This window comes from Tasmannia lanceolata, unplaced genomic scaffold (assembly GCF_043159265.1).
Source record: "Tasmannia lanceolata isolate RefF3 unplaced genomic scaffold, GAP_Taslan_0.1 ptg000002l, whole genome shotgun sequence".
Taxonomy (NCBI): domain Eukaryota; kingdom Viridiplantae; phylum Streptophyta; class Magnoliopsida; order Canellales; family Winteraceae; genus Tasmannia; species Tasmannia lanceolata.
Window position 1 is genome coordinate 13,735,072 of NW_027518679.1, and position 16,301 is coordinate 13,751,372.

Below are 16,301 nucleotides of genomic sequence, written 5' to 3' on the forward strand. Positions count from 1 at the left end.
CGGGTAGAAAAAATTCTGAGGCTATAACTCCAAACTCTAGCTTTACTCTTATGCTCATACTGACTTGAGTGTCGAAGGGCCCGTCCGGAGCAACGACTCCGGGTTGGTCTTCTGACCTTGTGCGCTCTTGTGCTGGACATAATATTCTTAAGTCAACTTGGACCCGCCAGATCAGCTCCTTCGTCACTGCCGTATCTATTATCGATTTTAGGCCTAACAACTGGGTTTTGGTTTCGGCCAAGGTCGGAATTGGGACCCAAACCAAAATTTAAAACCATGGCTAGACAATAGATTGTTACATGCGAGGTAGGGACAATAGATTGTTACATGAGAGGTAGGGAAGTTTACTCCTGGCAACAGGTTGGCGATCAGTCCAACGTAGTCATAGGCAGTTTCACAACCCTTACTACTAAAGGTCGTATCTAGTTTCACAGCTCCTACTAGACATGAAAATCCAGTTTCACAGTCCCTTATTGGACAAGGTGTGTAACGACCCGGAATTGGGGCAAATTTTTAGACATGATTTTTTTTTTCTTTTTTTCAAAACCCCAAAATCTGAATCGCTACCCCAAAAGGGAAACAAGCTGACACACATCTATAAATTACTAATTATATTTCGTTTGAGCTCGAATATCTTGCGACGATGAGAAACCCAAACCAACAGCAGGAAGTTAGAATGGTGACTAGAAGTCAGGCTCAACATACGACAGTCGATGCTTCCCTTTCTCGGGAACAGAATTTCCGCGCTTCGGATCAACAGCTGCAAGCCTCAAGTGCACCCCAAATGGTTCCTACGATGGAGATGTTCAATGAACTCTCCGAGAAATCCTCCTACGCTTACCCCCCCCCCCCCCCCCGCCCCGCCCTACATCGCTAGTTCCCGAAATCCCCCTGCTCCCTGTGGAAGAACAGAAGTCTACGAAGCAGACAGTGGGGAGTCACCAGGAGACTGCCATCATCGACGACAGCGGGAGAGGGTTCGAGCTGCCTCCCCTTCTACTAACAGCCCCATGCTTCCTGATGACGAGGCTCACCAAACCAGGGGTTGCCGGCAGACCAACTTCAAGAAGACCACCCAAAGTCACGCTGATATCACCCGAGCCGCCCAACCCCAAAGGTTGCCCCCCGCGCCTGCTGAAGAGGTTGCAACCTCAGCTCAGCCGGTAGGGCTGGATCAATTTGCCGACTTGCAGAGACAAATTCGGGAGGTTAAGCGGGAAATGAAAAAGCCCTACGCCAACGACATCTTGGAAGAATGGGAGAGGGAGGCCTCCTCCCCTTTTACCTCGGACATAATGAAAGCCCCAGTGGAAACGGGAATAGACCTCTCGTGGTTTGGTTTCTACGACGGAACCACCGACCCGCAGGAATTTCTACAAACTTTTAAAAGAGTAACGGCGCTTCGCGGCGCCTCGGATGGATTCATGTGCAAGGCCTTCGCCTCCCTGTTCAGAAAAACCGCCAGTGATTGGTATCTACGGCTAGAGCCCGACTCCATTGGATCCTTTCATGAATTTGGGAGGAAGTTCACGACACGGTTTGCCAACAACCGCCTTCGCCATGACCCGGCTGACGCTCTCTTGGGTCTCCGACAAGGAAAAAACGAAACCATAAGGGATTTCATGCTTAGATTCAACGCCGAACTGTCACAACTGGCCAACATTGATATCCAAATAGCAGTGGCGGCCTTAAAGCACACCACCACAAATCAGAACCTTAAGGTACATCTCATGCTCAAACCACCACGGACCTGCAAGAGCTAGAATCCCAAACCAACAAGCTCATCTAAGCGGAGGAAGCTTGTGGCCGGAAACGAAGCCAGACAGGTCCCGCGGAGAAGAAAAGGGAAGACTTAAGGAGGGCAGGAAAGGTGCAGACTGATGAGAGACCGAAGAACAGAAACCCGATTTCAGTCTTCGAAAGGTTGGGAAACGCTCCCTTGAAGGTCCCTCTTTCCCACGTCCTCTTCGCCATTAGAGATAAGGGTCTCCTCACCACCCCCCACCCCCCCCCCCCCCCCCCACCTAAGAAAATGAGCACAGGCCCCCAAGAAGCGTCTCACCGGAAAATTCTGTGATTTCAACATGAACCACGGTCATGAAACTGACCATTGCTACCCTCTCAGACTCCAAGTAGAAAAACTAGCCGAGGAAGGCCACCTGAACCGATACCTCAGAAGCACAGCTACCGCATCCCCGAACAGAGGTGCATCGCCCTTCTCCACCGCGTCGCTCAAGAAGCAGGCACAGATCCCGCAGCAGGCATCGGTCACCCTGCAGATACCGCTCCCAGGACCGCCATCACAGCTCCAAACATCATCGATAGAGGAACCTCAGCATCAGGGGCCCGAGCTCGAGCAGCTCTCCACCATAGCCGGAAAGATTAATATCATCACCGGAGGACCCGCGGCCGGAGGGCCCACCACCGCTGGGCGGCGTGCGTATGCGGAGAGGGTGCTCTCTCTCGAAATGCAGTCAAAAAAGGCTCGGACGGACCTCCCTCAAAAAGACGAGGTCATCTCCTTCTCCAACCTAGACTATGATGGATTGCAGGTTCCCCAAGACGACGCGTTGGTCATCCGGTTGATCATTTCCAACTTCGATGTTGGAAAAATCCCGGTCGACACTGGTAGCTCAGTGAATGTGCTACACCTCAGAACGTTTGAAGAAATGAAATTGGGCAAAGAAAGATTGGGGGCAGCCGAATATTCCATATATGGATTCTCTGGGGCGCCCGTCCAGATCAACGGCAAAATCGACCTCCCCGTCACTTTCGGAACATACCCCCTCTAAAGGACAATCATGACAACCTTCTTGGTTGTTGACGTGCCCTTCACTTACAGCGCCATCATTAGGCAACCGGCCCTGAGAGACCTGGGGCAGTAGTATAAACCCCACACCTCAAGATGAAATTCCCAACCTTGAAGGGTATGGGAGAGGTGCGCGGACATCAGACAGTGGCACGGCAGTGTTATTACAACAACTTAAAAGGAAGTAACGCCCCAATGGAAAATTTTGCAATCGGAAGTGAGGACCCAAGGGAGCGAGCCCAAACAGTCAGGGGCGAACCCATCGAAGAGTTGGATTCAATCCCTCTATCTGAAGATCACCCGGAAAAGACAGTCTGAATCGGTTCCTTGCTAACAGGTACGTTGCGAACTCAGCTAATCAGTTTCCTAAGGGCTAACGAGAACGTTTTTGCATTGTCCCCCTCCGACATGCCGGGCATCTCTCCGGAAATTACAGTTCAAGAGTTAAATGCGAGCCCAACCAACAAACCCGTTCGACAGAAAAAAAAAAAAAAAAAAAGAAATTTCGCCACAGAGCGACAAACACACATAAAGGCTGAAGTTGAAAAATTGCTATAAGCCGGATTCATCAGGGAAATCTGGTATCCCGAATGGCTATCCAACGTCGTAATAGTAAAAAAAGCCAATGGGAGTTGGCGAGCTTGCACAGACTTCACTGATCTAAACCGTGCCTGCCCCAAGGATCCATATCCCTTGCCCCGTATAGATCAGCTGATCGACGCCACTTCCAGACATTAACTTCTCAGTTTCCTAGACGCATTCTCCGGATACAACCAGATAAGGATGTACGAGCCTGATGCCCTTAAAACCGCGTTCATCACCGATCAAGGCCTATACTTCGATACAGTGATGTCGTTCGGCCTGAAAAACGCCGGCGCCACCCACCAGAGGCTCGTCAACAGATTGTTCGAGAAGCGAATAGGAAGAAATGTGGAAATCTACGTGGATGAAATGTTGGTAAAAAGTCTGGAAGCCCGACGACACATCGCCGATCTCGAAGAAACATTCACCATCTTACAAAAATCGCGAATGAAGCTCAACCCGGTCAAGTGTGCTTTTGGCGTGGCATTAGGAAAGTTTTTAGGCTTCATGGTCAGCCAGAGAGGCATCGAGGCCAACCCAGAAAAAATTCTGGCTATGTTGAACATGGAACCACCAACGAATGTCGTGGAAGTTCAGCGGCTGACCGGGCGGATTGCTGCCCTCGGCCGTTTCATGTCTAAATCGGCAGAGAAATACCAGCCCTCCTTCAAACTTTTGAAAAACATACAAGAATTTGAATGGAGCCATGCCTGCCAAGAAGCGTTTGACTCCCTGAACCAATACCTCCAAGCACCACCAGTGCTAACCAAACCCGAGTCAGGAGAGGAATTGTTTCTTTATCTGGCAGTGAGCTCAACCGCGGTAAGTGCTGTTTTGGTTCAACAAAAAGGAAAACAGGAGCGGCCGGTGTAATACGTGAGTCGGATACTCCACGGTGCGGAGGTCCGATACCAGAATATCGAAAAATTCGCCTTCACTGCTGTCACCGCCGCCCGAAAACTCCATCCGTACTTCCAAGCTCAAACCGTTGTGCTCTTGACAGATCAGCCCCTACGGAAGATCCTACAAAAACCGGAGTCCTCAAGACGACTAGTAAGCTGGGCAGTTGAGTTGGGAGAATACGACATCCAAATCCGACCGAGGCTGGTCATCAAATCGCAAGTCCTCGCGAACTTCATCGTTGAGCTTACCGCCCCTGCACCGCTCCCGCAGCGGAAGAAACCGTGGCCCCGGTCGGGTCTGTGGCCGCTAATGATGAACTCACTGAGGCCCACCCACCCCCAAGGTCCGGAAAACGAACCGAGACAGATGTCCACTCTTGGGTACTACATGTAGACGGCTCGGCCAGTAGAACAGGATGCGGAGCAGGCGTAGTACTGATGGGACCAACCGAGTTTCTGGCAGAATATGCCTTGCGACTGGATTTCAGAGCTTCCAACAACGAGGCTGAATAAGAGGACCTGCTAGCAGGACTAAGCTTGGCCGCGAAGTTGTGAGCAAAGAAGTTAAAGGTCTACAGTGACTCAGTTGGTGGTCGGGCAAGTAAATGGAACGTACATCGCCAAGGGACCAAGGATGATAAGATACCTTGAGAAAGTAAGAGAGAAGTTTGTGGAACTGGAAGAGGTCGAAATTCTACAGGTGCCGAGGGGAATGAACGCCTGGGCCGACATCCTTTCTAAAATGGCCTCGGAAGAAACTTGTGACTTCGGCTTTGTCCAGACCGAAATCCTGCTCCAACCCAGTATCGAGGAAAAACAAGTCATGGAAATACCAGCCAGACCAAGTTGGATGGACCCCATTGTGCAGTACCTACGAGACGGAATACTGCCTGAAGACAAGCTGGCAGCACGAAGGTTAACACCAAAGGCAGCTCATTACGTACCCCATGGAGCTAAGTTATACAAACGCTCCTACACATGGTCATACCTCCGATGCCTAGTACCCTTTGAGTCAGAGTACACTCTACGGGAAGTGCATGAGGGAATTTGCGGCGACCATGGGGGCGGAAGAATGTTGGCACAAAAAATCGTACGACATGGGGGTACTTTTGGCCAACCATCCTATGAGATGCCCAAGAATTTGTCAAAAGATGCGGCCCGTGCCAGAAATTTGCTACCGTGCCTCGACAACCAGCAACCTCGTACACCTCCATATTCAGCCCCGTGCCTTTCGCCATGTGGGGAATGGATCTGGTCGGTCTGTTCCCAAAGGCCCCCGGAGGACACACCATGTTGTACGTGGCCATCGACTACTTTACCAAGTGGGCTGAGGTCAAAGCTGTGGTGAAACCGAACTCCAAGGCAACGGAGAAGTTTTTTTACCATGATGTGATCTGCCGTTTTGGCATCCCAAAAATACTCATAACAGACAATGGGCCCCAATTCGAGAGCACGGAGTTCGGTAAATTCTGCGACAAGCTGAGTATCGAACATAGATTTGCGTCGGTAGCACACCCCCAGGCTAATGGGCAGGTCGAAGTCACCAACAGGATATTACTCCAGAGTCTCAAAAAGCGGCTAGAGGAGGCCGGGAAATCCTGGGTGGACGCACTGCCGAACGTCCTCTGGGCCTACCGAACAACACCGCGAGTTACAACTAGGAATCCCCGTTCAGTTTAACATTTGGAGCGGAAGCGGTAATCCCTGTGGAAATCGGAATCCCATCCTTCCGCGTAGAAAATTTCGACAAACGGGAGAACTGCGAACTCCTCATAAACAACCTTGACTTAATCTTGGAGAAAAGGGAGCAAGCCAGGCTTCGAGTCGCATCCTACCAACAACAAGTCGCTCGGTACTACAACTCCAGGATAAAGAAATGCTCGGTACGGCCAGGAGACCTGGTGTTATGACGAGCAGAGGTCTCGGACCCCCAAAACTCCAGAAAGCTCACCCCAAAGTGGGAAGGTCCCTACTGAGTCACCCGTGCGCTACGACGCGGAGCCTACCAACTAGAGCACCTCGACGGAACCCCGATCCCCCGAAGTTGGAGCATGGATAACTTACGAAGGTTTTATCAATAGAAGGGAAGAGTAAGTTTGGTTTTTGAAAAGATTATCATATGCATGTCTTTTTGTTTTTTCAGAAACGGAGTCAATGTAACCGCCTTCAGAATTAATGAACTGACGTTTTCTCCATATTATGCGTATCTCCACCCTCCGGCCCATGCTGTGTGCTGAACCGGAAGGGCACAGGAAATGAAAAAGAGGTAACATCAAGGATAATCTCCTAGATAACACCCTAGAATGCTTCCCATGAAAAAAGACCTGTCCTTTTTAAAGGACAGGCGGGTCTATCAACTCCAAGCTGATCACCCGAGAGGAAGATGAGCTACCTACAAACTGGGTACCCTAATGCGACAACCCTTGAGGATGCGCTAGAGGTATTCCTTCCCTCTCGTCGAGTCGAGTTGAGCGTGTCTAGGCAAAGAGAAACCCACAGCAATAATTCCAAACATGATCGATAGTCGGAAATTACAGTAAAGTTAGACAACGAAAAAGATAAGGGGTTGGGCATGCCCCCCCTCTTCCAAATATAATAAGGTCTTTACATCTTATTCAAAATACTCACTTCCTAATGAATCATAAATAACTAATCTAATCTCCAAACCATAGTCCAGTTCAAATGCTAAGGGTCTTGTTCCTCGTTATCCTCACGAGGGTCAAGACCTGAAAAATATTATATAACCACAGTCAGCTGAAAAGCTCAGTACATAATAAAGCACTACTCTAAGTACAGTCTAAGCATGCCAAGGCTCAATATAGATCAGATAACAGATATAAAGCTGAATACTAAGGTCTCAACTGAACAGTAGGCACAAAGTAAATATAGTGCATGTCAAATAAGGTTCTGAATTAAAGGTCCAGTAAAGCAATTCAATGTCTGAGTTATGGTCAAAGCCAAAAGGTTTTTCAGAATTCATTTACACTTCAGAGTAATTGGCATGGTCCAGAAGACACGTTATTGCTGATACACCAACAGTCCACGGTGTTGGAACTAGTTCCTCAAAGTTCAGATACAAGTCGACAGGGCCAGCGTTTTATCCCACTGACGGGCCAGAAGTTCTAGTGTACTACCCCCACGATGGGTTTCAGAATTTACCAATTGTACTACCCCCATATGGCAGGATTTCAGAAATACCCAAGCCTCCACAGAAGTGTTCAGAAAGTATCCAAGGTTCACATTCAAATAGTTCTAAGTATTCAAAGTTCAAACTGATAGTTTCAATGGTTCAAAGTTCAGAACAAATATTTATATAAGTTATTTCAAAGATTCTAAAGTACAATAGGTGAAATAAAATGGCATGCTAGACTCAAAGCTAATTCGGAGGTTCAAAGGTACCAATACAGGTTTCCAAAGTCAAAAGTGATTCAAAGTGAAAAGGGTTTATAAATACCCAAAGTAGTATGTTATTACGTACCTAAAAGTCGTTCGTTTCCTTCCTTAAATCCGATTAGGTTTCAATATTCTGATATGAACAGAGTATATATAACAAGGGCCCTGAAGGTAACCCAAAAGCCAAAAATCTAAAATTCAATGTTCAAATAGACTTTCAAAATTTCCAGGGTTCGGACGCCCACTCAAATCTTCGGACGCCTCTGAAAAAAATCCACTCTCGGGTTCCAAATCCCTCACATTCGAATGCCCGAATAGCCCCTTCGGGCGCCTGAACACCCCTAAGTCGGGCATCCGAAGTGCGGGCTGGATTATTCTGACGAAAATTCCAAATTAAATTCCGATTTTCTCAAAACTTCACAAACTCATATCTGATTCAATCGGACTCCAAATTGCGCGAGGTCGGATCCGATCCGATGGATTCGTATCGACTAGGGGAATCCACCAAACCCGATTTCACGCTCCGAATTCAATCATACGATTTTAAGAAAAATCGTTAAAGATCCTAATTTGAATCTCCAAAAACTCAAATTTCATGATCTTGAGTTCGTCGGAATTAAGAACAATATTAACCCCAAGGAATTCAAGCTCAGTCCTCATATTCTTAACCAATCAAAATCAACATCTAAATCAATTCTTATAAACCCTAAAACTCTTTAAGTTAGGGTTCCTAATATACAGAATCTTACATAGATCATAGATCTTACCTTAATTCGAGGCTTCGACTCTGAAATCACAATCTCCTTGCTCTTCTCCTTCTCTTTCTCTCATTTCTTTCTCTAGGGCTGAACCAAACGTTTAGGGTTTGTTTTTAGGCTTTCTTAAGAAGCCCTAATCCAAGCCAAATTCTAATTGACAAAAACGCCCCTCTTATTAAAGGGAGGACGAAATTTTAATGGGGGGTATTTTTGGGTATTTACATTCTACCCTCCTTACAACATAGACACATGAAACACATTGTGCACTCCTAACAACGACGGAGGTAAAGCCAGTCGATAAGCCACTTTTCCAATCTTTTCTAATATTTCATAAGATCCATCAAATCTTGGGCTGAGTTTTTCTCTAACCCTAAACCGCATCACTCCCTTGGTGGGTGATACCTACAAAAGCACCTTATCTCCGATCTGAAATTCCAATTCTCATCGTCTGACATCTGCATAGCTCTTCTGTCGGCTTTGTGCGCGCGAAGATGCTCTCTAATCAACTGACTATTATCCAGGGCTTGCTGAACCAAATCCGAGCCTAAGAGTCTTCTTTCACCTACCTCATCCCTACATATAGGTGATCTACATCTCCTCCCATAGAGGGCCTGAAAAGGTGCCATCTGAATACTAGTCTAATAACTGTTATTATAAGAGAATTCAATCAAGGGAAGGTAATCATCCCAAAATTCTTTCAAATCCATAACACAAGCCCTGAGCATATCTTCTAAAATTTGAATGGTCCTCTCAGATTATCTATCTGTATGAGGATGAAAAGTTGTACTGAACTTAAGGGAAGATCCCAATACTGAATGTAAGCTATTCCAGAACTGAGACATGAACCGAGTGTCTCTATCAGATACAATGACTTTAGGCACACCATGATACTTAACAATCTGATCAACATACAGTCTGGCCAACCTCTCGGGTGTCAGGCCGGTTCTAATGGGTATAAAATGAGTTGTCTTTGTCAATCTATCCACAATTACCCACACGGAATCATTGCCTGAGGGAGTACGAGGTAAAGCTGACACAAAGTCCATCGTAATCTCCTCCCACTTCCATTCTGGGATGGGAAGTGGTTGCAGTGTCCCAGGTGGTCTCTGATATTCTGCCTTAATCACCTGACAAGTTAGGCACTGAGATACATACTGAGCTATTTCTCTTTTCACATTATTCCACCAGAAGTTTCCTTTCAAATCCTTATACATTTTCGTACCTCCAAGGTGTACAGAATAACGCGAACTGTGCTCTTTTTTCAAAATTTCATTTTTCAAAATGGAGTGATTCGGAACACAAATGCGGTTACCAAACATTAAGGTACCATCATTGTGAATTTGAAATTCAGGTTCAGATCCTTCTTCTAACTTATTCCTGATTTTACAAAGCTCTGGGTCGGATTCCTGAGCCATCATGATTCTTTCTTGCAATGTGGACCGAACTTGGAGTGCTACCATCAGTACCCTAAAATTTGGACCACGGATTTCTACTTCTGCTCTTCGGAGGTCTTCCAAAGTATGCTTTTGAGAAGTAATCAAAGTTGCCAAATTCCCAGACGACTTCCGACTTAGAGCATCAGCTACCACGTTAGCCTTTCCAGGGTGATAACTTATGGTTAGGTCGTAGTCCTTCAATAGTTCTAACCAACGATGTGTCTCTTGTTGAGTTCTTTCTGAGTAAAAATGAATTTCAGACTCTTATGATGATCAGTAAAGATTTCACAAGGTTCTCCATACAGATAATGCCTGCAAATTTTTAGAGCAAACACAACGGCTGTCAATTCCAGATCATGAGTTGCGTAGTTCTCTTCATAAGGTCTCAACTGGCGTGATGCATACGCAATCACTTTGTCATTCTGCATTAACACACACCCTAAGCCTTTCTTCGAAGCATGACTATAAATTGTAAATCCCATTCCGCTAACAGGGAAAGTTAGGATGGGAGCAGAAACTAGCCTTTGCTTCAATTCCTGAAAGCTCTTCTCACAATCTTCAGACCAAACAAATTTTGTCTCTTTCCGTGTCAAACGGGTCAAAGGGGTAGCTATACACGAAAAGCCCTCAACAAAACGGCGGTAGTATCCCCCCAAACCCAGAAAACTACGAATTTCAGGAACATTCTTCAGTCTATTCCACAGCATTACCGCCTCAATCTTCTTTGGGTCTATAGATACTCCGTCTTTAGAGACCACATGGCCCAAAAAGGAGATTGAGTCGAGCCAGAATTCACAGTTCTTCAATTTCCCATATAGCTTCTCTTTTCTTAAGGTCTCTAAGGCAACTCTCAGTTGATGCTCGTGGTCAGACCGACTTTTAGAATATACCAGAATGTCGTCAATAAATACAACCAAGAACTGGTCTAACAATGGTCTAAATATCTTGTTCATCAGGTCCATAAAAGTTGACGGGGCATTGGTTAATCCAAATAGCATAACAAGAAACTCGTAATGGCCATACCGAGTTTGGAAGACCGTCTTCGGAACATCTTCTGATTTGATTCTCAACTGATGATAACCCGATCAAAGGTCGATCTTTGAAAACACACATGCCCCTTGCAATTAATCAAACAAGTCATCTATCCACGGAAGCGGATATTTGTTCTTTATCGTTACTTTGTTTAATTCTCTGTAATCTATGCACAACCTCATACTTCCATCTTTCTTCTTAACGAACAGAACTGATGCTCCCCAAGGTGAAACACTAGGTCGAACAAAACCCTTCTCTAACAATTCTTCCAACTGATTTTCCAATTCTTTCATTTCTAAAGGTGCCATACGATACGAGGCCTTAGAGATAGGTGTCGTTCCAGGAGTTAAATCAACAGTAAACTCAACTTCTCTGTTTGGAGGTAGACCTAGAAGGTCTTCAGGAAATACAACTACAAACTCCCTAACTACAGGGATACTCTCAATCTTCATATCATCCTCATTGACCTCAACTACTGATGCCAAGAAAGCTTCGCAACCTTGTCTAAGAAGTCAACAAGCTTGCATTGCAGACAAGACCATAAGAGTAGAGTGAGCTCCACTCCCTTCAAAACAAAACTTCTCCTCTCCCGGGATTTCAAAATTTACTACCTTCTTATTACAGTCTACCAAATCATAATGGGTTGACAACCAGTCCATTCCCTAAATCACATCAAAGTCAGACAACTGAAGCAGGATAAGATCTGCTAACATTTCTCTATTTCTAATTCTAATAGGGCACATCTTACTAATTTTGTTAGCCATATTCCCAAATCCAATAAAACGCGTAATCAGAATACTATCTAAAGCATAGTTACATACATATTATAATACAAACAATTCCCATTTGGACCTAGTATCTATCACATATATTTCTCATGATTCTTACCCAATTGCAAACTCGCATGCTTCCCAAGCGTCCCCAGGTGCATTTAAACCCATCAAGCGCTTCCTAATTGCTCCTTATCTAAATCCCCAAATCTCACAATCAAAGTCCTTTGTTTAAATGATTCTACCTAGGACCTAAAGCCTAGGCTCTGATGCCACTTTTCTGTCACGCCCCAACCCCTACCCAGGGCGTAGGACATGACAGCGCCGTACACCTGTAAGACAAGTCCCACAAATGTACAAGGCTATAATCAATAACAGAAATGACCTAGCACTTCATAACTAAAATATTAAAGTCCCAATTAAAGCGGACCCAACAAAGTCAAATCAAAGCTCTACTCTCCCCTGAGCCAAAACAAAATAATAAAATAAGGTCTTTACATCTTATTCAAAGTACTAACTTCCTAATGAATCAGAAATAACTAATTTAATCTCCAAACCAAAGTCCGGTTCAAATGCTAAGCGTCATGTTCCTCGTTATCCTCACGAGGGTCAAGACCTGAAAAATATTATAACATAATAAAGCACTACTCTAAGTACAGTCTAAGCATGCCAAGGCTCAATATAGGTCAGATAACAGATATAAAGCTGAATACTGAGGTCTCAACTGAACAGTAGGCACAAAGTAAATATAGTGCATGTCAAACAAGGTTCTGAATTAAAGGTGCAGTCAAACAAGGTTCTCAACTGAACTAGCTCCTCAAAGTTCAGATACAAGTCGACAGGGCCAGCGTTTTATCCCAGTGGCAGGCCAGAAGTTCCAATGTACTACCCCCACGGTAGGTTTCAGAATTTGCCAATTGTACTACCCACATATGGCAGGGTTTCAGAAATACCCAAGCCTCCACAGAAGTGTTCAGAAAGTATCCAAGGTTCATATTCAAATAGTTCTAAGTATTCAAAGTTCAAACTGATAGTTTCAATGGTTCAAAGTTCAAAACAAATATTTATATAAGTTATTTCAAAGATTCTAAAGTACAGTAGGTGAAATAAAATGGCGTGCTAGACTCAAAGCTAATTCGGAGGTTCAAAAGTATCAATGGAGGTTCCAAAGTCAATAGTGATTCAAAGTGGAAAGGGTTTATAAATACCCAAAGTAGTACGTTATTACGTACCTCAAAGTCGTGCGTTTCCTTCCTTAAATCCGATTAGGTTTCAATATTCTGATATGAACAGAGTATATATAACAAATAAGGGCCCCTGAAGGTAACCCAAAAGCCAAAAATCTAAAATTCAATGTTCAAATAGACTTTCAAAATTTCCAGGGTTCGGACGCCCGCTCAAATCTTCGGACGCCTCTGAGAAAAATCCACTCTCGGGTTCCAAATCCCTTCACATTCGGACGCCTGAATGGCCCCTTCGAGCGCCCAAACACCCATAAGTCGGGCGTCCGAAGTGCGGGCTGGGTTTCTCTGACGAAAATTCCAGATTAAATTCCGATTTTCTCAAAACTTAACAAACTCATATCTGATTCAATCGAACTCCAAATTGCGCGAGGTCGGATCCGATGGATTCGTATCGACTAGGGAAATCCACCAAACCCGATTTCACGCTCTGAATAAAATTATACAATTTTAAGAAAAAACCCTAAAGATCCTAATTCGAATCTCCAAAAACTTAAATTTCCTGATCTTGAGTTCGTTGGAATTAAGAACAATATTAATCCCAAGGAATTCAAGACCAGTCCTCATATTCTTAACCAAACAAAATCAACATCTAAATCGATTCTTATAAAGCCTACAACTCTTTAAGTTAGGGTTCCTATTATACAGAATCTTACATAGAAAATAGATCTTACCTTGATTCGCGGCTTCGACTCCTAAATCGCGATCTCCTAGCACTTCTCCTTCTCTTACTCTGATTTCTTTCTCTAGGGCTGAACAAAACGTTTAGGGTTTGTTTTAGCCTCAAAACGATATATTTATAGGCTTTCTTAAGAAGCCCTAATCCAAGCCAAATTCCAACTGACAAAAACGCCCCTCTTATTAAAGGGGGGACGAAATTTTAATGGGGGGTATTTTTGGGTATTTACAGGTACTGTAGCGGGTACTGTAGGGGTACTGTAGCGGTTACTGTAGCGGGTACTGTGGCGGGTTATTGTAGCGAGGAGTAGAGAAGATGAGATGGGAGGAGGTAGGGGGCTTGCAAGATGGTCCCTAGTGCCTCAAACTCTAGAAATGGATATCGGGGTTAGGGTTAGGGTTAGAGGAGAAGGGAGAGAAGAAGAAGAGGGAGGGTGAGGAGCTGCTATGGGGTCCCTAGGGAATCAAAACCCTAGGGCTCTGATACCATGTTGAGGAAGAGAATGAGAGAAAGAAATTGTGAGTTAGGGAGTCTCCCCCTCACTTGTGTATTTATATATAATGAGAAATGTACAAAAGACGGATATGTTCATAGGCATATACATACACTAAAAAGGAGAAAGGAGTTATTTATCTTTTATACTTTAACAAATTGTTTTAAATGTGGGAATTACTTAGATGACCCATTGTTGAGGATAACACAAGATATTGAATGGAAAAATAGAGAAATAGCATGCATGGTAAAACATGATAAAAATCAATAAGCACATGAACTAGCCACTATGGAAAAAAAAAAAGCAGTATACATTAAATGAGGGTCAGAACTTTCTCTGGTTTGCATTATTCAACATTTAAATAATATTGTTTTAAAAGTGGGAATTACTTAGAGGAACCATTGTTGAGGATAACACGAGATATTGAATTGAAAAATAAAGATGCATGGTACACCAGGATAAAAATCAATAAGCACATAAATTACCCACTATGAAAAAAGGTATTATACATTACACGAAGGTCGTGAGATTGCACAAAAGAACTTCAAGGAAAAGAGAAATAGATTGCAGACTCAGTTTCAAAAAAGAAATAGATTCCAGAAAAGTACTTTATCACACAATCAATGTGACTAATTTTCAACTAACAAATGATTTTGAACCAGATGTTTGTAATCATTGATGCGTACTTGCATGTCAAAATAATGAATGTGGACTAAACAGAAATTAACTAAGGCACCTGGTCATAAAGTGATCGCTTTTCCTCATCTTTTAAAACCTACAACACAACATAGTAGGACACTCATTATTATATCCAGCCAATAGTGTATTGTGGGACTCAATTCATTTATTTGAATAAAATCACAAAAGATAGCCTTTAAAGGTTAAAAATACCTCATAAGCACGTTGAACTTCTTGAAACTTTGCTTCAGCATCAGGATCCTCTTTATTTGTATCAGGATGCAGCTTCTTTGCAAGCTTAAGAAGCATACAAGAGAACATAGGCACAATTTTTAAATAAATATATGCTAGAGGGCAAAGGATTTGACAAATAATAAGTGAAACTAATAATCAATTAATATAAGCCTATATCCCAAATAAAATTGCATCCGAAAATTGATACCAACAGATATTTTGACTACTTGAAAGTTCAAAACAAAGTTGACATAAAGGTTTCATCAATAAGTGGTCTTCACAAAAGTGGTCTTCCCAAAAAAGTAGTACACATTCCCTCCATACTATGCATTGATGACAAAACAACGCATTTTTTTTTGGAACATATGGCATATATTAATAAAACACTGAATAAAAGGAGGCCAAGCAGGCCACAATAGCCTATATGAGGCAAAGATTACAAGTAGGCATCTCATGCCAAATTAACAACACTGTACAGGATCCAAAATTAGCCAAGGCATCATAATTGTTTCCTTCACGGTAGATACGATAAAATGAGCACTCAAAGACGGCAAGTAAATCCTTGATCTCTCGAATGAGGCGCCAGAACCACCAGTGAGGGCACGACTCCATTTTGAGCCATGCATCAGCGTGATAGTTTCCTTTGCGGTGGATATGAGAAAATGAGCACTCAAAGATGAAAAGTAAAGTCTTCATCTCTCAAACGAGGTGGAAGTTAAGCTATGCATTATCTTAACACCATTCCAAGCAGCTATGGCCTCCCCCATAGCAAAAATTAGACAAAACAGTCTCTCCTATCCCACCTCTTACAATTAGAAACTCGTCTATAGCAAAAACAGTAAAGAGTAAAGCAAATGGATCATGTGTAGTTTGTAAGAGATCAATAATACATCAATAAATTTAGTTTAAGAGACAAAATTATTATATACTTGGTGGGTAAGCAAGGGTAGAACTTGCTAGGACACCCACATCTGAAGCACCTGGCAGAAGTATCAATCCCAATAATGCATGTCGTAGTCTAATACTCGGATACAGACACGGAGAAATGGACATGAGAATGGAGATACACTCGAGATTTTTCAAAATGTACACGGATACAATATGGGTATCCCATACCATGAGATGTGAAACAACACATGCATAAAGAAAATACCATAGAACTTCACTAGATTTAAATTAGCAGTTGAAATTAATAATAAATTTCAATTAGGATGGAGCTACATGGCTCGCATCTAAAAAAATATTGAGCAATCTGTGAAAATAGCAAACAAAGTCCATGATAGTTAATTCAAAG

The 16,301-nt window shown here is 43.6% G+C and overlaps 1 protein-coding gene across 2 annotated transcripts in view; it reads right to left on the reverse strand.

Moving 5' to 3' along the window:
* LOC143877497 (chaperone protein dnaJ GFA2, mitochondrial-like) overlaps nucleotides 1-16,301 on the reverse strand; it is an 82,095-nt gene that overhangs the window by 39,567 nt on the left and 26,227 nt on the right. For both annotated transcript variants that reach the window (XM_077379614.1, XM_077379701.1), the window contains 2 exons: nucleotides 14,987-15,070; nucleotides 14,832-14,870 (listed from right to left, as the gene is read on the reverse strand). In XM_077379614.1, the coding sequence (XP_077235729.1) occupies nucleotides 14,832-14,870; nucleotides 14,987-15,070 (123 nt within the window). The remainder of the gene's footprint in view (nucleotides 1-14,831; nucleotides 14,871-14,986; nucleotides 15,071-16,301) is intronic.